The sequence below is a fragment of the Numida meleagris genome, chromosome 3 (assembly GCF_002078875.1).
Source record: "Numida meleagris isolate 19003 breed g44 Domestic line chromosome 3, NumMel1.0, whole genome shotgun sequence".
Classification (NCBI taxonomy): Eukaryota; Metazoa; Chordata; class Aves; order Galliformes; family Numididae; genus Numida; species Numida meleagris.
In genome coordinates, this window is record NC_034411.1 from 82,244,689 (window position 1) to 82,269,846 (window position 25,158).

The window sequence follows — 25,158 nt, forward strand, 5'->3', positions numbered from 1 at the left end:
GCCCCCACGTCTAAGCCGGGAGCAGACAGCTCAGAAGCTACCTATTCCTATGTACGCAGAAAGTCTCACAAAAATGCTCATTATCTCTTCCAATCCACTGACTTCAGATGACTACGGTTAACTTAAATCCTTGAAGAAGAAGGTCTGTGTTTTACCATTTATGCAGCTCAAAGGCAGACTGCCTCATGCAATGTGTGGGAGGAATTCACCACATGACTGCAAAGTTTAGGTTATATTTTGTACTGAAAATATGTAATTGCATTGGATATGAGCTCCTTTCTGTCACATGTAATCAGCACTGCATGCTGACATACTCCAAAGTTCCAGTAAAAACTGGAACGTACAAGTGACAATTTGGTCATATATTAGTCACATAGGGAGTGCGCTCGCACGTGCCTGTGTCTCTTTTAGTTCCTAAATTAGAGCCAGTCCCTTATCCCATCAAACATGATCTTCAGGCATTATAATACAATGGTGAAACACAAAATTTTTTTCCTTTGCCTTTTCTACATTTCTGAGTAACTTAATGCAACTGAAAAAGGATCCACAGAGCTTTGCCAAGCACTTCACTTTTAGAGCTAGATAACCAATAACCTACATACACTGAAAATCAATATTTATTCCATACCTACGTGTCTAGAAGATAGGGATATTTTGTACTTTTTCCTCACACAAAACACTTTATTTTATTTTGAAACAAACATCTTAATATAAAAATCTATTTTTAAAGAAGCAGTTACACTGTGAACACAGTGCAAACTGCAATGCTAATTGATACTTGGAAACCAGAAGTAGTTCAGCAAGGAAGCAGAAAACTAATGAGATACTGTTTTGTTTGTTAAGAACACCAGTATTAAACAGAATCTAGTGAGAAGGAAAAATCCATGTGACTTCTACCTCAGTAACTAATGAGAAGTTGCTTATTTAAAAGAACGATGAGATCTGTGTATGTCCATATTTATTTTTAATTTTGCAAAACGGTGCTTTGGCAGTGGCTGATTATCGAAGGCTCTATTAATACTCTCTTTTTATCAAGGTGTAAGGTGAACAGTCTTTGCACTGGTTAAAATATAACTTGGGTTTCTTATCCAGATATTTATTTAGCAAAGATTTTTTTAAAATGTATTTTGTGATCATCTTTTATTAGGAGTAGATTTGCCCACACATTCTTTTATAAGTATAGCACTGGTGTTGTTGGTTGAAGCAAGTTTCTCAAAAGATATACTAGCAGAAGGCAATCCACCACAAAAACAACTGGGCCAACTTGTACGTTTGACAGGTACACTTCCTACCTGAATTATCTCCATCATTATAAGGTATCAAACCCAAAGACTGCAGATCTTGCCAAATGAATCTTGCAGCCAAAAATCATGACTCACTTAGTCAAATAGCAAATTGAGGATTTGTGAATGTTTCTAAACTTTTAATTAGGACACCCTAGAAAAGGGCAAAGCATAACAAAGCAGATTGTAAGTTTCCTGAATCTTTGGGGAATTTGCTTGTGAGGAGTACCAACTCTATTTTTCTTAGTTCCTTCACTTAAGCACTGAGAACGCTGAAGAGTTCATTAACCTCTTCCAGCTATATACTTGTTTTAGTCCTACAGACACTCTGAAATTTTATTCTGAGGATGTGTAGGTCTTGTTGTATGTACTTGTGCAAATGTATATGATATGGTTTACAAAGCCCACAGAGGGATGATCTCAGAAACATGGACTGCAAGGTCTTCAGAAAACACGTTTTGAGTGATAAAGAATCTGGAGAGACTTACGAATTTAAAATACTGTGCAAAATGCATAATGTCCATTAATTCAAAAAGTTCCTTTAAAAGTATTATTCAAAACGTTTTATTGAGGACAGCAGAAAAAGTGTTTAGTGCTACCAAGAATTTTCAATCAGCAGGCAAGTATTTTAATTGTTTTCTGATGCTCCAGTATCTAAAATAAAAGAAAAAAACTCAAGAAAAATTTTGTTGCCTCAAGTGTAGCTCAGAATCCTGATTTTACTGACTTTGATTACTCTTGAGGGGCTGCTAATTCTGTAGATGCATGGATGTAAGGAGATCTTTTTGAAATTCAGAGCTTCTTTTAATTAGTTTATTATACCTGTTTGATTCCAACTCAGTATTGACACTAACTTATTTCAGCTCTAATTTCTGAGTTCCTGTTTAGTATAATTAACACTATTTTAGTTTTGGCATGATCTCTGAAGGGAATATTTTCATTTTTATCTTCTTTGGTATTTTTCCTCTAGCAATTTATATAAAGATTCAAATTAATACTTTTTACCTTAATATTTGTTAAAGCCTGATTTATGAAGAAATTATAATTCAAATCCAAGCTGCAAATGAAGTCCAGGGTGTTTCAGTTGTCAGAAAACAGAATTTTTAACAAGGATAAGCAAATGAGAAACAATGTAATGCTCTGACGCAGCGGCTTTTGCCTTTGAAATCCTATGGATATGACGCCAAGTGACTTTATCAGTGCCCTGGTAGCACCTACTGCAAAAAAACCAGACCAAAACGGGACATATTTGAACATGCATTTTCTCCTACTGTGGGAAAGAAGAAAAGTATTTTTGCTCAGATACAGAAGGTAATACAGTGTTCATAAATATGCTGACAGAGATAACAGCAATGGGGAGCAGGACTTCTCATTATGCAGAGGAAGAGGATAGCCAGGAAGACAGTGAGTTTGTGTTGATCATCCAACATACATGCATACATGAACAACCGAGTAGATCTGCACAAGTCACAGCAGAAATAAACAAGGAAATTTCATTTCTGAATAAAAGTTATGATTTCATTATCATGAAAACCTAGGAAGATAACTTATCTCAATATTACAATGAAAGAAAAATTCTGAGTTTTAAAAGAAAACAAATAAAAAAACCTCTTCGTTATCCTGTGCTTCCAGGCTGTAGAAGTCAACAGAGAAGATGAAATTCTCTGAATTACGATTAAAGACAGAATCATTTCAGCAGTATCATGATGGTACTACTTAGATCACCAAATTAGGAAAACAAGTCTGCTGAGCTTTTTTTTCAGTAGGTATTTGTCATACTCTGCATGTTACACTGCACTGAAATCAATGAGAGGTTTTAAAGGCTTTTATTTCTCTCATTCTGATGGGAATACTGCAGAAAGAATTACTGGAGTCCAGATTCAGAGATCACTGACACTAGGAAATTAACCAGCAAAGAGCTTGGAACTTTGCTTCCCACCAGTAGAGAGGTGAAGAATACCAAGTACATCTGCAGGTTAAACTGGTGGAGACCTTAAGGTTTTGTTGTTTTGTTGTTTGTTTTTCATTTTTACTTTGCTTTCCATCACAGTCTGTCTTCTGGATACCTTGCACCTACCCAACATCCTGACATTACAGTGACCTTGATGACAGTTCAGCCTCTCCAGTTTTCTCCTTGCAGAAAACAGTCACATTTTCACTGCAAAATATTTAAGTTAACTGAAGGGTGGCTATGATGGAGAGGTTAATGAGTTAAATTCTATAGCCTGTGAGGCAGGACCACTTCTGCAGTTGTTTGTAATTGTCCAGTCTGGTATACAAACAAAAGTGAAATACTCTCAACAGAGTCCAGTGGTTAGTGTGGTTATAAAATACCCTTTAGCTCCCCAGTTCCACACTGTTCTAAAGGCTGAAGACATGCTGTTGTGCGCCATGCCTACAGCATGGCCCCAAACCTCCTCAAAGCAAGATCAGTCCCAGCCCTGGTTCACCTACTGCATGTACTTGTGCCAAGCTGCGCAAGAGTTCTTTGGAAGGCAATTTGTGGCTGTCCACCACAATGAGTAGACCAAAGAAACAGGGTTTTTACCTCCTTGGTGTAACTAAAGGCAACTAACTGAGTGTTAGAATCAGTGCAAACATTTTTCCCAGTCTTCTCCTTAAAGCTCTGTTCACAGCTTGGGCTGACCTTGGTCTCTTTCCAAGCTCAGCAGCATCTAGTTTTCCTGATATTCCTGCTGCTGTTTCAATCCACCTCTGTTTCGATTGCTCTTCAACTTCATTTTCTCTAATTCATCTCTTCAGATTGTCCTCTCTGTATACTCTTATTCTCCTCTAAACTCTGCAATAAGAAATTAATTTCACACACTGAATTCTTAAAATATGTTAACAACTGTAATATTTGAGAAGATAAAACTTCTTCATACAATCTTTAGGATTCATTCGCCTCATGATTTTTTTTTTCTTTCCAAAAATGACTTTCACAGGCACTGCCTAGATAAAAGATTTTAAAGACTTTTGTTATTTTCAACACATTGCATAATCCCCAAGGAACTTGCAAGTCATCAATCCTTCCTCTCACTTTCCACTGTGATCCTTAGTGATTTAGCTCAGAATCTCATTCCAAATACAGGTAACTATTTTTTCCCCAGAGGAGAGGCGTTATGTCCTTCACTGGTTCAGAAAGTGCAATGCATCAGTATGGTGATGCAGAGCTAATACACAACATAATTTTAACTTTATGTTTATTATAACCTGTATATTATTATTATAACCATAACTGGATATCATGCACACATAGAACAAATGCAAAACAAACACAGAACAAGACTATGTATACACTTTCAATAATTTTTTTTTCTAAAATAGTATGCATTAATAAGTAACAGCTATATATTCCAATCTGATCTTGCTAAAGCTACTAATGGCACAATCCAGGGGATCAAGGATGTATCAATTGTCCTCTGCCAAACAGAAATAAGACACCTGATTATTTGCTTCTTTAAGTAAATTTGTAAATTCTTTGGCAATGACTTCTCTAACATACAAAATATTGATAAGGTAATCAGAATATTATTAGTTTTCAAAAACATTTACATTCTGATGTGTACTTTCAAAACAAACATTTTTTGTTTAAAAATTCAGGCCATATAACATCAGTAATGTCAAATTATGTCTGGCACACAAGCTTTCTAAGTATAAACATAACTGAAACACAGACTTACGAGCAAAATGATTCCTTACTCCCTGCTCAAGCTGTACATTTGCTACAATTAATGCTTTAGATTCAGAGGATACAACATCTCCACTCAAACTGTACAGTTAATGGAATTTGTTTATGAAAAGATATATTTAAAGAAATAAATAAACAAACAGAAAAACATATCTAAAACCTCTGCACCATACAGCCACTTGTTTACCTGTCCCTGAATGCAAAGTATGGAGCAGAAACTGAAGAAACCCCGCAAACATAGCAGCATCAGCAAGAGAATGGTTAAAAAAGAACAACTGGCATCTAGTTGTTTGCAAATTGCAGTTTGCAACTGTAGCAAAGCCAAAATGCTATCAAAAATCCACTCCAGTGTGAAGGAGACGATTAAAAAAAGAAGTCCCTAAGGTCCTTGCGTCCCAATCCTAAGCCAAATATTTCTGCAGCGTCAAACATTCAGCACTGGTGACACCAAACGGGGCTACGAGAGCACTTGTCATCCAAACAGATTTCTGCAGTGGAGTGCAAGCATCGATTACTGCATTAGTTCATACATGCTCACTGCAGCAACGAGGAGTTTCAGTCTCCAGAAACAGCTGATGTTTTCAGAAATCCAAAATTAACAATTCCTGAGGAATCAAAGTGGGGAAAAAAAGAATTCCTTCCTTTCCAGGTAGAATAGGGAAGAAGTTTCTTAGTGTTTTCAAGCCAATGGTATGCACAAGGTCAGGAATCAATAGCACTGCTGCAGTTATTTATATTCAGCAGTGGTGTGCTGAACAAGTTTTAATGAACTGCATAAATGAAGCAATCACATGGCTGTTTTAAGTTACATAAAAATCCTCAAGATGTAGATTTACTCTCAGAAATACAATGATCCGTGGAAAAGATTACTATTGTTTTTTTTACAAATTAATGGGATGTTTTAATACTTATCTTACATAATGTGAACATGAAAAATAAAAAATAAAATATGAAAAAAATATTCAAAATTAAAGAGAAAACCACAACATGTATCCCAGCATACAGGCGAAAGATTAGAGATCAGATAACTTCAGCTAATAAAATTTGCTAGAGACTTTGATCTAACTTAATCATATCCAAATCTTAAAACAATGAACTTATTTTCTGAGCAGAAACAGCTTTCCACGGTGAAAATATTTGTTTCTCAGTAGCATATCCAGATTCTGTACAACAACAAAAAGATAACTGTTCAGAAATCAGTCGAGAAAACAAAACATGATGAACTAACACATTTAAAACTCTCTCCAAAGAGAAACTTGTAAGGGATAAAAAAATAAGTAATTAGTCTAGTTAGAGTTTACAATTATTTCATCCTTAAAAATATATATACCTTCTAGTATGAATAAAAATGCATTTTTAGTGAAGCAGATTCCCTGTAACTCTGGATCAAGACTGAGTTACTGAATGCTGCCTTTCACACACTCTCACCTGTCCAATAGTCAATAGCAACAGAAACAGCTGATGTTCCACCGCTGTAGACTGCTGACTTTCAGTGTCCCAGCAGAGCATTAGCAGAAAGACAACACTGTTTGCATGCTTTTTCACTGGCATACCCTTGTTAGGAAATGACACTTTGAAGGAGGACAATGGACAGTCTTTACATATTATGAAGATGATCATCTGGACATCTACTAGCCGGGGAACACACATACAGCTTCCTCCTAAAGCTGGAGAGCATTTATTGCAAAAGGAACATAGAGGCAGACTATGTTGAGTGGCCAGTGCTACCACAGCACAGCCCATTCTCCCACTGACCCTCCTGTGTATGTTCTTGAAAAACCTCCTACTGTTTGGCTAGGGCTGGCATTGAGGCTTCACTTCATTTTCAGAAGAAAATGCCTTGCCTGAATTCTGAATGCTCTCTTCTCTCATGCATCCATCTCAACAGATGAAAAAACAGATGCAAAATGTTTCATAGAATCACAGAATATCCGAAATTGGAAGAGACTCACAATCATTGAGGACAACTCTTGGCCTGACACGGCACCACTCAAAATCAAATCCAATGTCTGAGGGCACTGTCCAAATGCTCCTTGAACACCGGCAGCTCGGGGCCATGCCCATTGCCCTGGGCAGCCTGTTCCATGCCTACCACCCTCTGGTGCAGAACCTGTTCCCAACCCCCACTTGCCCCTCCCCTGACACAGCTCCATGCCGTTCCCTCGGGCCCTGTCACTGTTCCCAGAGAGCAGAGCTCAGCGCTGCCTCTCCTCTCCCTGTGAGGAGCTGCAGCTGCCATGAGGCCTCCGCTCAGCTCCTCTGCTCTGCATTGAGCAAACCTTGGGTCCTCAGTGCTCCTCGTACATATTGCTTTCTAGACACTTCATCATCTTCTTAGCTCTCCTTTGGACGCTCTCTATTTTTGTATCTGTCTTATACTATGGTGCCCAAAACTGCACACAGTGCTTGAGGTGAGGCTGCAGCAGCAGCAAGTGGGGCCATCCCTCCCCTCACCTGGCCGGCAGCGCTGGGTCTGATGCACCTCAGGGTACAGTTGGCCCTTTTGGCTGCTAGGACACAGCGCTGACTCAGATCCAGCTTGCCATTAACTTTGCCCTAAAATCTCAAAACTTTTAAGAGATACTTAACTCTATGGGAATTCTTTTTGGACTTTTTTTTTTAATGGTCATTTCCACAGCATGCTTGCATTTGGCTTCAGGAAAGCAGCTGTGAGCAGATGAAGGACAAGAATGTGACTGAGAACCACCAGCATGGCTTTACAAAAGTCAAATCACCCCTGACCAACCTGACTTCTTTCTTTGGCGAGATAACTGTACCTGAAGACAAGGGATAACAGCATTGTTGCTTAATCTAACTGCAGCAAGACTTTCAACCAGCTATATCCTTGTAACTTTATCAGACAGAGATGGATTGCCAGGTGAAATACAAGGTGGGTAGAAGGCTGAAGCACTTGACTCAATACATGACAGGCAAAAGTATTAAGTTCAACTGGTGGCAAATGTTAGAGATGTAAAGAAGCATCACAACAAAGATTTCTTGGGAGGAATCAAGCCTGTGCTTTGCTCACCTAGCAGTACTCCAGACCACAAAATGCACTCCTGGGATCACAGAAAACTTAGGTATAACTTAGGATGCACTTTGGCTGTGCATCCACAATTAAACTACATGGAGAAAATAAACCTGCATCTGATAGGTTTAGATGCAGAGTTTGGCTGGCATTACGCTAACTAACCGAAACATCTTTGTTCTCCCTGTGCACTTCTGAAGTAGAAGTGTATCTTCTTTTCAGTCAGGTATTGCCCAATAAAAAGATTTTTTTTTCCAGATTCTTTGGCAAAATACAACTTTTTAAAGACAACTGTTGACCATTTATCATTTAAAATAGCATTTTCTTATATATGTACAAATATATACATACATATCCAGAAATGTTTCTGTGCTTTTTCTACATTTTACTTTTCAATATCATTTGGCCTGTCATTTCTCATAATTGCTGAGAAAATCAAAGCCTAAGAAGTGGGATGACTGCAATGAAAAAGACATATAGTTCCTAAGCCAATGTCTGCCCCCCAAACAGCCATCAAGCTTGTTACTTTTAATTCAGGTATGAGCGTATTCTGTTTATAGGCTTAGCCATCTGGCAAAAAACGCACCAACGTAGAAATAACATAGTCACATCAGCAGGGCACACAATGGAGCTAAGTTTGGCTTTTTATTTAGCTTGAGATAAATCAGTGTAATGCTGTTGTTACCTGATCTGAACCAATTCAAGTGGAAGCAAAGGAACTTAGCAACTGTTCAGAAATACCATGTAAATCTCATTGATGCAGTGGCTTAGATCTTTATGGCTATCTAATTTTCATCATCCAGTAATATTGCAATACATCTCAGTTACCTAAACCATGAAAAAAAGCTAACAGCATCTCATCAGATCGATCATTTTCATAATCCTCCTTGACTGAGTAGGACTGTTGACGACAGGTTGGCAATGAGCCAGCAGTGTGCCCTAGTGGCCAAGAAGGCCAATGGGATCCTGGGGTGCATTAAAAGGAGTGTGGCCAGCAGGTCAAGGGAGGTGATTCTCCCACTCTGCTCTGGTCAGCCCTCACCTGGAGTGCTGTATCCAGTTCTGGGCTCTCCAGTTCAAAAAAGACAGGGATCTCCTAGAGAGAGTCCAGCGGAGGACCACAAAAATGATAAAGGGCCTGGAGCACCTCTCCTATGAGGAAAGGCTGAGCGACCTGGGTCTGTTCAGTCTTGAGAAAAGAAGACTCAGAGGTGATCTTATTAATGTTTATAAATATCTGAAGTGTGGAAGTCAAAGAGACATGGTCAAATTCTTTTCAGGGGTCTGTGGAGACAGGATAAGGGGAAGCGGCCATAAACTTGAGCATAGGAAGTTCCACACCAATATGCGGAAGGAACTTCTTCACAGTGAGGGTGATGGAGCACTGGAACAGGCTGCCCAGGGGAGTTGTGGATTCTCCTTCTCTGGAGACATTAAAGACCTGCCTGGACACCTGCCTGTGCAGCCTGCTGTAGAGGAGGGGGTTGCAGGGAGATTGGACTCAATCTCCAGAGGTCCCTTCCAACCCCTACAATTCTGGGATTCTGTGATCTATGACAATCACTGCTGCAATGTCAGAATTACAGACTTCTGTCTTCTGGACTTCCTCTGACATCACAGGATGATGAATTATCTTCAATATAAAATGAGATTTTGTGAACTATTTTTTCTTTGCAATAAGAGCAATACTTAACTTACAGTATCTATAAAGGATCTGCTAGATAGTCTTTTTACAGTCAGAGGTCTTCTTAACCTAAGCCTAATTCAAACTATTTGCTTTGCCATTCAACTGGCAATAAAAAACAAATGCTTTCAGGAAAATGGTAAGTGTTACGTACGCACCAATTTTCTCATTTACTGAGCAATAGTGACACCAACTTTATTTCTAAGCTGTTCTTTTAAAATCTCCACAGAGACAGACTTTTCCCAACTCTCGTGCCCTCCAGCATTGTAGGTGGTTGCGAAAGACACCCACTCAAAGTCTCTTCCCTGAAAAGTATGTTGGGATGAAGTGTTGGGATGACAAGCCTACTTTTGACAGCTGTGCTCAGGTACAGGCTTGAGCTCACAAAAATGGACTACTCAGACCAATTCAATGTTACAAACTGTAGGAAGAGAAGGCAAGCGTCTAACTTGCACTTGAATTTACCTGCCTAGTGAGGAACCACAGCAAAAGCCAGTATCATCAGCAGACTTGGGCTCCAGCAAAAACAGATTTGACCAATAGCAATAATGTCATTATAGCTTCCGAGTCAGCCACAGCATCCTACCAAAATTCCTTAACACAATTCCATCTTTTTTCAACACTTCTCAACATTTTTTCCCCCATTGCAAAATATTACAAAAGTTAATGTCAGTCCTGAAATGATTCATGTAGAGGCTGTGGCTGAAGGGGAGTACAGGCATGGGTGAAAGACATCTAGGGATCAGCAGTTCATTCTTTTTATCCAGTTCAGGACCAGTCTGACAACTTAATTTAAATCCCCTCTTTTTCCTTCAGCTTTCTCCCTTATCCTTTATTTCTAAAAAATTCAGATTTAAACCTAGAAATTAGAGCAGCAGTACCATATGTGCTGATCTCATTTTGAAAGATGTCTATTAAATAGCATTTTCATTACTTCCGAAATTTTAAATATCTTCCAAACAAATATCCAACACATCTATAAGCTGAGCTAAACACTGAGCGTGTTTTTTGTTTAAGCATTTGCTTAATGTTTAAGCCAGAAAATTCATTCCTAATCCTTATAACAACTTTCTAGGTCAAAGTAAGATTAGGCCCACCATAGTGCATACAACTGATGTTCTGACAATAAGCCCTAAGTTAATGCCATTATTTGTTGTGGGTTTATTTTGTTACTGTTTTAAAGCAAGAGAAAGATGCTTACAGAGAAGAATTTCAAAAGACACATTTGAAGCGAAGTCTAAATGTAAATGATGAATTTGTTTGTTAAAAAAAATCAGTCCACTGTCAAAAATTAAAGTCTTCTTAAGTGCCTTCTTCCAGTGGCCTGTAGGAACAGCCGTTCCATGGGAAAAAATCGATCAGCTTTTCATACAGCTGATCTGAGAGCATCCTGTCAGTGGAAAAGAGCCCACAGCAGTTGAACCTGTTCCTAGGAGTCCATTTCCATTCCACTTCCCGGGTGGCGGTTCTGCCCTTCCACAAACTCTGTTTCAGCACTACTGGCAACTCCATGTGCCTGCCCCAGGAGAGATAACTAAACCTACCTGGGCATGGTGACAAGGCTCACTGCATTTACATAAAAAATGGCAGAAACAGTGAACACCAGGAAGAAGCTTTATCTATATGAATTTGGGTTTGTGAGTTTTTTATGGGGTTTGTCTATTCTCTAAGTGCAACTCATCCCTACCTGGTATTTTACATACAGCCTGAGCCCATAGAGAACATCAAATTGCCTGTTATCTCAGGAGTTCTGAAGAAAGGTTACAACCTTCTTAAAGAAAACTAGCTAAAATGTTTTACCCAGAAGAATTCAGTCACATATCTGCTGCAACACTACCAGTTATATGGCTGTGTATCTCAGTGAAGCGCTGGCAACCATATGACTTTTTTCCAGTTATGTTCAGTTTATTTCATTTGCATATGTATGCATGCACTTCACTTAACTGCAAGTACACAGAACGGACTGTGCCCAACACTAATTTAACAAGCACTCACTTGTAACTCCATAGCCATTATAAATAATTTCAGCAACTCAAAAGTACACAGTACTAATTGCATTGAATAAGTTTAACACAGACCAAAATTCTGAAACTAGAGCTAGATTATAGTTTCATTAAAAATTTAATTAGATATAGATTTGATTTCACAAAGACTAGAACATAAATTGGAACTAACTTCTAAGAACTAGTAATCTCCATAGCAAGAGTCTTATCTTGCTGGAAGTTAAAGCTCAGACACAGATTTAAACAAATTCTGCTCATTTTAAAACTTCATGCCCAACTCTCCCAGAGAACAGATGTTAAAATACACCAGCAGATGTTACAGTAGGACTTGACTTGCCTACATTACAGATTTAAAATACCTACATGAAAATATTCATCAAAGAATGTTTAAAACCAGCCTCCTCTTCTCTGCAGTCTTTCAGTGACGCTTTCCCTCAGTCCATTTATACACCCTGTCACATGCCCAACTTTGGGTGCCAACATTACAGAAGAAGAAACTGGTGGGGCAGGGATTGGATTTCTGCTCCCCTACCTCTGGGAGCATCTCAAGCACAAAGCCCCAGTGCAGACTTCACAAGATTGCAAGTATGCAAAGTGAGCTTTATCTGGTTCCCTCCAGTTTGCCATCAATACCTAAGTATGAGGCGTATTTTCAAGCCTCAACCACGCGAACAAAATACACATTTAAGCAAATAGGAAAAATGGTTTGCAGAATGTGAAAGCATTACACCTATTAACATTGAAGTACATGAGCAGTTTTTAGCATCTCCTCACACTGTCCCAAACTCCAGCACTATTTCATCTTCAGCTCTCAAACACTGCATGACAAAAGTCAAAAAGATCTCTTGTAACGACAATGGGATAAAAAGTTAAGCACAAACTTGTCTGCACACAAATCCATTAGTTCTACATAAATTCTTATTTCTAAACTTTGAAGAGTATGGTTTTCATTCAATTTTCACCAAAGCTGAGCTTGTTTAGTTTGGAGAAGAGAAGGCTCAAGAGAGACCTCATTGTGGCCTTCCAATACTTGAAGGGAGAGTATAAACAGGAGGGGGAACGATTGTTCATGAGGGTGGATAGCAATAGGACACGGGGGAATGGTTTTAAGATGACACAGGGGAGATTTAGGTTAGATATTAGAAGGAAGTTTTTCACACAGAGGGTGGTGATGCACTGGAACAGGTTGCCCAGGGAGGTTGTGGATGCCCCGTCCCTGGAGGCATTCAAGGCCAGACTGGACGTGGCTCTGGGCAGCCTGGTCTAGTGGTTGGCGACCCTGCACTTGGCAGGGGGGTTGAGACTAGATGATCTTTGAGGTCCTTTTCAACCCAGGCCATTCTATGATTCTATGATTCTATAATAAGCTATCCTACAAGCATCCTAAAGGGTTTAATGCAAATCAATCAAGCTTGCAACCTGAAAAATGCAAAATCTTTATTACTATCATTTAACAGCATACAGCTAGTAATTCTGATCACAACAGACACTACTTCAGCTACCATAAGTACTTTTTTATTGTAATTGCTAAGGATTTGGCACCTAATCTATTATCAATTTAACCAGTTTTAAATGAGTTGCTCTCCAAAGGTGCCTCCCTTTCTTCGTTGACTGAACATTAACTTACTCATCTATTTTCAAATTTTTGAAATATTTTTCTGAGTTATTTAACCATGCAGTGATTGTTTTTAAATCTTATGCAAAAAAACCAAACCTACTTCATATATCATTTTTGGCTATTGATTTTTCAACAGTCTTACCCACTCTACCTATAGTTTACATATCTACAAAGCTTTAAAACATTTGCCATTTTTCAAAGAGAACTTACATTTTAGCTGTTCAATACAGAACTGAAAAGAGTACAAAACATTGTTATGATTAATCTCTAAAAGTACATGATTTTTACTCAGTTGTTGGCTTTTTTTTTTAGGCAGTCACTAAATATGAATATTAATTTTAAGATTCTGGATTTATTGGTAAGATTTACCAAAGTTCAAAATTTGCTGGGAATAATTCTATCGTACTAGCTCCATTTATATTATTTTGGCACCAGATTTCTGATGGAGTTGATAACTTAGATGAGAGGATGGATTCCAGACCCTCCAGGGCTTATTAACTGAAGTGCGATAACTAAGGACCTGTGCCGTAACTCTCACACATTACCAGCAAAGCACTAATGGAATGGTGAATGAAATTCTGCTTTAATTATGCTGTTCAGTCATAGGGTATGGGTTTCTGATCTCAGTTATAATAATAGTATTTTTTTTTATCTTTTTGTATCTTCTTTTCTTTAAATAACTACTGAGGAATTTTTTTCACTTTAAGATATTAAAAGATTTCTAAAAGATTTTCTTATGTAATAAAAAATTTCTGCCTTTCCATCTGTCCTTACAAAATACTGCAGGTTATTTCAAGTACTGATAAAAATTTAATTCTAAAAATAATTGGATACTGTACTACAAAAAAAATGTTCCTGCTTTCTCATTTGTATTCACACTGCTTAGCTCTTCTTCAGTACTACAATCCCCTCTTCAAAGGCTTTCCACTTCTTTCTACTCCAGTAGAGTAGGCCAAAAAAGCAAACAAACAAAAAAACATAACAGCTATACCTCATGCCTATTAAATGTAAAGATATCCTTCTGGTATTACTGTACTGCATACACACACATTCACCTACACACACACATAGAGCTCTCTGGGGATCCCTAGTTCAAATCCCTTTCCTTAAAATGAGGTCAACTAGAGCAAACTAGAATAGGTTGCTCAAGGCCTTCTACATTTAGACTTCAAGTAACTCCAAGGATTCAGATGCCATAACATTTCTGAACATCCTTCACATGCAAAAATGTTTGGATTTTTTGGTGGTTTTTTTTTCTTTCTTTAGTTTTTTTTTTTTTTTTTTCTGTTTTTTTAATGTGTAAGTAGAACCTGGATCAAGATTTCAGGGGCAGGGTCACCACCTTTCCTTAAAAATGCGCAGAAAAGCAAGCTTCCCTATTTTGAATGGAAAAGTTTGTACTTAGATAGTTAAACAAACAGTTACTCAGATGGGGTGGAAAACAGATGTCTCCTTACATGCATACAGAGATCTTCAGGGGATGTCAGGAGACTACAACATCAGATAAAGACAGACAGACAGATTAGCATATCTGAATCAAAGACATGCCAGGATATAAAAGGGAATGCAGATATGCCATTGGCATTTTGGGTATGAACACCTGCAGCAAATTTCAAGTTACAAACACAGCTAGTTAAAGAGCTAACAGCTACTTCCAAAGACACAGAAAGTATTCAGCTCCATATAATGTCACTTGAAGACAAGCTACTGTTATAAGCCACACAGTAATCTATCACAGCCTTTTCTAATTATGCTTATTTTATCTACTCACCATTCATTAATTTGATTAACTTCTTTGGCAAGAAGAAAGGCTTTGCTTAAAAGTATGCAGTGGACTACACCAATTCCTTACTGCTGAGTGTTACCAGCAACAGATAAAGTCAAACTGAAGTAACAGAATGTAAACGTACTTGTAAACTTCAGATCAAAATCATCTAGAGAATAGATTAGGTAATTCTCTTTCCTGTATAAAAGTCTTTGTGCTGGATATTCTATCACTCTTAACAGTAAACTGAAAGATCTTTGATATTTTAAAATGTCTTAAAATGTCTCATATCTTAAAATTGAGGTATGAGTAAGATTATGATACTTTACAATGTTCTCAGATTGTTACAGAACTCATTTTCAACTTAAATTGATTCAAAGAAAATTATTCTGCATACAGACAAAAGGATAAAGCAATGACCAACTGTACAAATGTCATCAAGAGAATAAACTAGAACTCTTAAATTCTAACCGTTCTTGTTAAAGAGGGAAGTAAATTAGAAGAACTCATTGGTTCATGCTACTTGTAACAACCTCATCTAAGAAAGCAAAAGGAAACACTGCAAACCAAATATAAACAGGTATAAGAGACTTCTCAGCTGGAAAAAAAAAAAAAACAGGAAGGGGAGAAACAAAGGTGTATGTTCAAAAATGATGCAAAAGAGAGAGTAAAATACAGCTGTTGGTTTTTGTTTTTTTTTTTCTCAAAACCATGGCCATGTGCATAATATAGATAAAGGTCCTTACCTTTTTCACTGATACTTTCACTTTCTATCTCCACATCTTCACAGCTAGTATATTCTGGTGTTGATGCCCCTTCTTCCTCTGAGCTACTAACTGACATCTGCCTTTTCTTTCCGCCTCTTTTTGCTCTATGAGGCTTTGGAGGGGATGGCCGCACTGATTCCGACTGGTCAGAGCTAAGGGAATCATTCCTTAGCATGGTCTCCATTTTCTCCCGCTTTGCTTTTCGCATGAGAATAGCAGAGCTAGGATCAAGGCGGCTCTGTTTTTTAAAGGAATCGTGGTTCTTGTATTCTACGTGTTCTATAGGAACTGGACTATGCCTGGGAGTTGGTGGACTATGATTAGTTAATTGTTTAGAAACAGAAATTCTTACATCACCTGTTCTGTCTATAGAGTACGACCTCTGAGTTTCCACAAGAGATTTTCTGTCCTGAGTTCCCTGTAATTGTGAGCGTTTTCCTAAGTTATTCTCAGGTACCTCCGCTTCCTCCATTTCTGTATGTGGCAAAGCTACATCACTGTGTCTTCTCTCATGCCGTGCTTTAGAAACTTTGGCATGCATGCGCATTTGCTGTTCCTCAGGATGTGGTTTAACAGGATATCTTGCCAGATTGGGGTCACTCCTGTACCGAGTATGATATTCATCTTCCTTTCTTTGTTTTTCATCATCAGGCACTTTGCCTTCCTCAAGTTTTTCTGGCAAGTCAGGATAGTCCTGTGACTTCCCTTTTTCCAGTCTTCTATTTTCATGCCTTTCTTTACGTTCCCTGTCATCTGCTGGTTCTTCTTTTTGAAGTGACGTTTTTGGCACACGCTTACGCTCACTCTTTACAACTTTGCCATTTTGGTCTGAAACCAACGTCTTCTTCCTACAATGAAAAAGGAGTACAGTAATTTGAAAAATTTAATGCACAAAAAAAATACTTGGGTAAAATACTTCAATATACATACAGCAATATGTCATATTTTGATGGACAGGACAAAGCCTATAGGACTGATTTTGTGGCACTGAGTCTTCCCTTCCTATTTCTTTCCACACTGATACATTTTCAGATAACATATCACAGATTTTCCACAGATGTACCCTATGGGACAGTCAAAGTTGGATATGATCCAAGTTAAGCCCCTGTCTCCTTTTTTCCTCCATCGTTTTCTTCCTGAGCTGTTGGCAATATGTTGGCTCATCACCCATGCTCTCCATTGAAAAGCCTTGGACTTCCTTTGAAAGTCTCAGTAAAAAGAAGAGAACATTGCTATTGCATTATTAATACAACCATCTTATTTTTGGATAGCAAAGCAGAAATAGAAAGTCTTTTGCTACATAAAAGGTGTCCTTCAACTGCATGATGACTGCCCTGTGGCCCCTCTCAATGCTGGGGGAAAAAGTCAACAGAAACAGGGGAGGGCATCAGGTATTGGTTTCTATTATACCTATGCATAACCCTAACTGGAGTTTTTCTCCTGTTATTCTAGCAGTGACCTCACCCACACAATAGGTTACTAGCCATCCTTTCTCATTCATTTTTCAGCTTCAACAACTATGAAAAGAATGATCCATTTTTTTATCCAAGGGAGAATCTTCCATGGCAGAATCTTATTTTGTTGCCATAGGGCCCCTCCTTATTTGCTCCATCATCTGGCAGTCAGCAGCCAAAAGAGCAGCAAGTGATTCATCACATTATCCTCCCTTGATTTGGCATTTTTTGCCCAGTTCATTACAACCAGTGCAAATCAGGAATTTACTCATTTAGCCACTTAAAATATAGAATCATAGAATCATTTGAGTTGCAAGTGACCTTTAAAGGCTATCTAGTCCTACTCCCCTGCAATGAACAAGGACACCTACAGCTACATCAGGTTGCTCCAAGCGCCATCCAGCCTGACCTTGAATGAGTCCAGGGATGGGGCACTCACCACCTCTCAGGGCAACCAGCTCCTGTGTCTCACCACCCTTATTATAAAAAACTTTTTCTTATATCCGATCTAAATCTCCTTTCTTTTAGTTTGAAACCATTTCCCCTTCTCCAGTTACAACAGACCCTGCTAAAGAGTCCATCCCCCTCTTTCTTATAGCCCCCCTTTATAATATGTAATAGTTTCTTCTGATTGGTCTCATGCGACTTACTCTGATTTCAAGACGGTGCCATTACTGTTCTTCATGAATGTTCAATATTCAATATCAAAAGTGTATGCCAAAATAGCCTTAAAAACATCGGTATTTTTCTCTTCCCCTCCATTTCTGTTGCTCAATCCAAAAAACAAGCTTCAGATGATGTATTTGCTTACGTACGCTTAATCCTTCCCTGGTAAGTGAATCGATGTGTTCATGCATGGCTCTAGACTCGCATACAGCTCAGCCAAAAGCCCTGTGTAATGTTATGGCACCAGTATTTATAACTTCGAGGCTCTGCCAAGGCAAAAAGCCTTACCTCTCTCTTGGAGGCTCACTTCTAGACCTTGATGAAGCTTGCTTTTGCTCCAGGCCCATAGCTGGCTGCGATACTTCAGCTCCTTTCCTTCGGTCAGACTGAACGCTGGACGGAGAGATCTCCTGTGATGAGGCAGCTGCTGTGCTTAAAGGAGTCTGTGATCTTGACCTCTCTTGAAGCCTGGCTTTCTTTTCTCTTGGTGCATCGGAGCTTGCACCAGTTGCTGTATCACTCAGTGTTCCATCCTGGCTGGGTGATGGCTGTGGTCCACTTCCAAAAAACCACGCTCCGGATTTTGTTAAGATTTCTTGTTGCTTTCGACATAAATTGCATACCCACATAACCTAGTTAAAGACAACAAGAAGAGTCAGTGCAGCTATCCCTCGGACCCTGGAGCACATGCTCACACTGTCATGGTCAGCTACGGCCTCCCATTTCCTCTAAACTGGTGAGGTTTGTGCTCATGCCAGTGCTCAAACATGCTTCTCCAAGCGCTAACTGCACTGGCCAGAGCCAAGCATCCTACAGGCACATGCTCTGCAAGCTTCTCCAAAATATGCTGTCAATATATGCCAGTATAGCAACCCTAGCCCAGCCCTAGCTCTCTCAATTTGGAGTGGCTATGTGCTGGCTGTGGTGAGGCCCAACAGGCGGGGCAAAGCTTGGATCTGGGTAGCAGAGCTCTGCCCAGCTGCTGGTCCGGCCACTGCCACAGAAAACTGACAAGACATTTCCCTTTAATTTTTCCTTGTACCACAGAATATTATTCTGTAAATAGAAATTTACTGCATGTACATTTAGCTACATCCACGACAGCTACTTACCAGAGATGTAAGGAAGGACCTTTATAAAACCTACTAATAGGGAACTAAATGCACCAACAGTACCATAGCATGTACTATTTGAAAATGATCAAAAACCATCTCTCTGATTTACAGTGATAAATCATAAATAAACAAACAAATGTATATCTGACAATCACAATTAAGCTGAGTTCATCAATGTTGCTGCATAGGATTTTTGCTTAAGTTCCAGATACACAGATAAACAGGAGCACATACAGTAAAGTGAGAGTGTACATTTCAAGTCTACACACTGCAGAAACAGTCTTAAATACAAGAATGAATCACCAGCAAAGAAAAACAAAAGATTCTTGAGCAGAGTGAAGTCTGAGAATATTTTTTTTAACAAATGAGACAAAGACAAAAGGAGCTTTTGAGGCTTAGAACAAAGACAAAATGCATGAAGAATATATGAGGTAGGATTTTTCTCAGAAATATAGATACAGATGAGAGGGAAAGTAAGGTTGAAAACTAATGAGGAAAATGGAAAAAAAAAAAACAGAGTTGAATGTGGAAAGAAGTTAAGGAATGGGTGAAGCTGAAGTAAGAGGGGAAGAAGGATAATAGAAGATGGAATGAAAAATATGTTTAAATTATTTTGTGTCAACACAGGAATGATACAACTGTGGTAAAATCATGCAACATTTACAATGAAAAGGAACAGAAAAAACAATCATTACAGGGAGGAAACTGCAACAGAACAAAGCTCTGGCAGCAAGCTCCTACTCTCCAGCTTGGAAGGAAGCACATGCCTTCTATGGTAAAATTAAAATTTTAGACATTTAACACATATAACATAAAGGAGATTTATTTATAAAACACCCTAGAACAGACTATCTGTAAATGTCTGAAGAATACATTACAACTTCCAGCACCATTTCTCTACTGTTCGACCAAACCACATTGAGAAGACATCAAACTTTTCCCTGTATCTGGACCGTTACATTTTTTCTATGTAAGTAGAATAGTAAAATACCAATTAAAAAAAAAGCAATTAATTTTTAAAAAACTACCAAAAGCTACAATAATTCCAGCAAAAATAGGTCTTATGTTAAAAATGGACAGATAACTCTCAGGAGGACAAGAGGAACAGCAAATTCTTCAAAATAAACTCTAGTCCTTGAAAAGAAAACGTCTTGATTCCAAAATGGTGTATTTCCTTCATCTGGAAGGCATGTCAAAACAGCAATTTGGGTTATCAGACTGTATTTTTTAGCAGAATAGATTTCAGTCTGATATTATTACTTTAGGTATTCAAAATACCAGCAAGGCTAAAGGGAAAAAGAATTCACATGCCTTTATAGGCTCTGAACAAACTGTTATCTCATTAGACAGCAAGTGTGTGCATGCACACACGTTTGTGTGTCAAATTTATGTCGGTGCTATAAACTCAAGTCATCAATCAAAAATATGGCATGGTCCATATTTCACTGACTCACAGGGAAAGTTGAAAAAAGACTTAATAAAAACTTAACAAAGTGAAGCTTGTTTAAAGGAATGGTAAGGAATACTAAAACAAAATTGAAATATTATAATTATCTTACATTATGGATGTAAGTATGCAAGCACTTAAAAGGAGTAACAGACTTCATTTACAATTTAATGTATTTTATCATTTAAAATATCTGTTAAAGCATGTAATAAATGTCAAAAATTATCATTACTTTACATAATCACTTTGCTATTTTAATTAGTTTTATGAAACTACTATAAAATCCAAACAGCCAATGCACAAATAGATACAAATACAGAATACAAAAAGAAATATTAGACACGTAAGTACAAAATCAGGCATTTTCTTATAGCTGTCTTTAAATACCGCAGTTTAGACATAAAATACAAACCAGTCATCACAGATAGCACACACAGAATATCTGCATTATACTCACAAGAAGCTACACTACCATCCCTCTTAGGATTCTCTTCAGGACTTAATAAATGCTACGTTTGCCTTCAGATATATTCAGACCAAAAGAAAAAATAAAACAGCTTTTCTTTAAAACAAAAAAACCAAAAACGCAAAAACGTGAGGTGGTATAACAGTTTCAGTGATAAAACTGTATACTGAAAACCATTTTTAGAAATAAAAACTGTATATTGAAAAACATTTTTAAAGAGAAGTAAGTGGAGCAAGCAATTTAGCAGCATGCAGGAATTATATCCTGATTGAATATACTGGGATGTGATCCAAACTAATCTAAACGAAAGCAGGTCTGTGTAATAACTTATCTTAACAATCCACAGATGTTAGGCAACCAAACAAATGCTCTGATGAAGGATTACAGTTCTCTAATGTGGCTTCTGGGCCTCCATGCGATGCATCAGTAAAATGAAGGGTGTTAGATTATTTTCCTCTGGCCTGTCACGTCAGAAGTAGTTTGTTTACTCTTTTCTGGATGGTGAGCTCTGATGCAGCACTACAGCAAGTCAATCAAGACATCTATAGTTTTAGGGTGGGTTTTTTTTGTTACTGGGTTTGTGGCTGGTTTATAGCATCCTCCCATAAATCAACACATACCCGCACATGAAGCTATTTAACTGAACCAAGAAATGGGTGCTCCTCATCCAAAGAGTTCATATGCACGGCTCAGGAAAAATGTTCATTTGCACTGCACAGCAAAGGGATCTAGGCTTTACTGCTACGCAACATAAACAACATGGCACATACAGAACTCAGCAGAGGTGGGTCAACAATTCCCACACAGATTCATGTCAAAAACTTTACAGGCTGCGTGAAAACATGCTAGAGGGATTCCATGCTTGCCTTCAAGTGGAATATGGGGTATTTCATTCACAGAAAAAATATTCCTCAAACTTACTCTTACAGGTACTGGTGAATGTGATCCACAATGAGTAGGAACAGTATTCCTGTACTAACACAACATGAAATTCCAACTTGAAAGAGCCCATAGTAAACAATATATACAACCATGCACACAGAGAAAAAGAGCATTTTCAATTATGAAAACAAGAACACTTCTTTATGATTAAATATTTTAAAACTCTATTTTAGAGTGAAGAAAATGCTTTTTTGTCATATTCTAATTTGGAGACTTCCCTCCAAGCATGCACTGGGAGGCTAAGACCATGTTAGAAGGGAAACAAACCTTATACTAAATTTGTGCACCTCTTGCCAGGCCTAACTCACACTGAAGTTGGAGCAAACTCCCCAGAATTCTTTACCCAAGCCCAGACACTCAGGAGGCTTTATTGTGAGTACAATCCTTCACCCCTCATGAGATCAGAAATGGCAAACTCATAATTGCACAAACACCCATGAATCCTGCTTCATCTACACACAGGAAATTAGGTATAATTAGGTGCATTAATACAGCAGGCCATATGGTATTCCTTGCTGAACCTTCACACTATCAGAATTATTTCCCTTCTGAAAGACTTCTACACAATGTTTTTTCTGTTTATCGCTATTGTTCATTTTTTTTTAGCCACCTTCTTCCATACGCTTCTAGAAGGCACTAGTTATTTCAAGCAGATCTAATTAGGCAGACCCTCTTCTGTGCTACAGACACCATGAACTTCAGCAGAGCTGTGCCACCATCCTACACCATTGCTTTAAAGTCAGATGGAAGGAACGCTATCAATTTTATCTCATGATACTTTCCATTCATGCAACTGAATTAAACTACATAGCACTTCATTTTTCTCAAGTTACATAAAAGAAGCAGAAAACAAATCAGTAAGTAACATTGTATTCATCTCTTACTATCAAAATGAATTATGTAATAAAACAGTAGCTAAAGGGTTGTAACTCCTACACTCCATGAAAATATAAAGAAATGAAGCTGAAAATCTATTTCAATCCTTACATTCAAAAGTCCAAGATCTAAATAAGCAAACAACTCTATTTTTCTGATGAAAATGTACTCGTGAAACCAAGCTTTCAATAAATACATTTTTCAAAATTATATGGGCAGCTGATTACATCTATGTCTCCTGATCACCAAAAGTGAACGTCTTCTCACCACTCTTCTCCCTCTCACTTGGTTCTTCTTTCTCCCTATCCTGGTCTGTCTTCTCCTTTCCTTGCTTCCAGCTTCATCATACCACATAACCCATTGCATCTTCTCCTTTGACTGGCAGGTCCCAGTAACCAGCTGAACTTGAAAACATAGTAGAAATGTATCTGTATTTTTCAGTTGGGTTAATTTTTTGCCACAGAAATCTTTCTCATGGAGGGATATGATGAGCAATTAAATAATGTTGTTAGAAACAGGCAAATGGAGGGAAGAGGATGCCTCTCCAGTACAGTGGCTTACTGTCACTTGGAAAACTTAAAACATTTCAAATACCAGCACATTATGCTTACACAAACATTTTTGAGCACGGAAACAAAATGAAACGAAACGATATGCACTTACACTAGGATCTCTGCTATGCTTCAAAGCAAGGTGGTTGCATGCAAATTGCCTCCTGGAGATGATCTCTGGAACACCCCAGCTCAAAAAATGCCAGGAAGACCTAACTGATGGGAAAGCGCTAGTGGGCAGAAGACCAACAGTAAGCCATGTAGCCTTCTGTCAGTTTACCAGTTCAGTAACAGTAACACCCCGGAGCAGATCCAGACTACGTTTAATTTGTTAGTACAGAAGTAGCCTAGGAATCTAGGTCTTGCTTTTGCTGCAGCCTCTCCTTTGGAACAAGAGTTCAAAAGGACAATTAATTCTGTTTCTTGCCTCTCTGAGCAGGGAGGGGACTGCTTTGCCCACACTGATGTTCATCAGACATAAGGGGCTCAGCCATTTCAGGACTGTGATATATTGCCATTTTAGTACTCCCTGTTCTTCCACTCTGCGCAGAGCAGACTTTCTTCATAATTTAGGATTTCAGCTGGATATTTTTATCCCAGCTTCCCAAGAAAATCAGGCTTATGCTGACAGCTGATTGGTTTCTTCCCCCTTTTGTCCTCACACTCTCCAACAATATTTTACCCCAGTGGACAAATGCAATTAAATTTTCCATAGGCACAGAAGTTTTCATGAGATTGTATTCTTACAAATTTCAAGAAAAAAAGGCAACTTTGCAAATGCCCTATAAACATCTCATTAGTGCAATCTTTTATCAACTTCACAGAATACACATAGTAAAACTGCACTTCAAGATATACCTGAAAGAAAAGAGGACCCACTGCTAATAGGACTACTTGTCATCTTAAAATCTGTGCTGCCGCTCAGATATTTGACTGACAGCATCCAAGAGGTATGTTTGAAAGCCCACTTCACCAGATTTTCCCACATGCACCAGAGGTAGCATTTCACATACTTCTTCTGTTTGCGTTTCATAGTTAACTTGACAAATCAAACTTCATGTGTACAACTAAGGAAGACTTCTGTGTTTACATGGAAATATCTACAGGAATGACAGTTATTTAAGTTTTCATTCTTATCAATGGGCATCTAGTCAATATAGCCAACAGGATCCAATGAGAACACACTAACTCTCAAGCAATGAAATAAAATGAAACATCACACTTAATGGTAGTCTTGTGCCACTAGAGATAAGTCAGTACATCCCACCTGGCTGCCACAGACCAATTAAGAGGGCATAAGCCTGCCACAAGTGTTATAGCACATCTACCAGCCACATACATGTGTCATGTACAGTACGTCATCAAATAGTATCAAATGTCTACTTTTAGGTAACTGAACCCCACATGAATCTCGAAAATCATAATCCTGCCACCGTAAGTTTCCAAATCTACAGTTATAAGCTGTCCATAAAAAGAAACAGAAAATGTACAGTGGAGCAACAAGTCCAGTTAATAAAGCCCTTTTTATGTCAATTTTGTTGATACTGCTGCTATCAACAGCATTACTAGTCATTTTAAGATAAAATTAAAATAAAAAGCAGTCAACTTTCTACACACACATTGCTGCCAAAAGCTCTCGGATACAGCTGCCAATCTTTCAGAAAGCTCCTGACAACTTCTACAAAAATTAAACATTTATGGAATAATCCTGCAGTAAAATGAGCGCTGGAAGTGATAAATTCAGGCAAATACAAAGTTACCATATGAAATATCTCTAAAATAGAACATATTCAGGACCCAGT

At 38.2% G+C, this 25,158-nt stretch overlaps 1 protein-coding gene across 20 annotated transcripts in view; it reads right to left on the reverse strand.

Moving 5' to 3' along the window:
* Nucleotides 1-25,158, reverse strand: part of RIMS1 (regulating synaptic membrane exocytosis 1) — a 363,013-nt gene that overhangs the window by 138,468 nt on the left and 199,387 nt on the right. For 19 of the 20 annotated variants that reach the window (XM_021393096.1, XM_021393103.1, XM_021393102.1 and 16 more), the window contains 2 exons: nt 18,248-18,591; nt 15,819-16,687 (listed from right to left, as the gene is read on the reverse strand). In XM_021393096.1, coding sequence (XP_021248771.1) covers nt 15,819-16,687; nt 18,248-18,588 — 1,210 coding nt within the window. In that variant the 5' untranslated portion in view covers nt 18,589-18,591. The remainder of the gene's footprint in view (nt 1-15,818; nt 16,688-18,247; nt 18,592-25,158) is intronic. The other variant, XM_021393094.1, reaches the window with a different exon arrangement.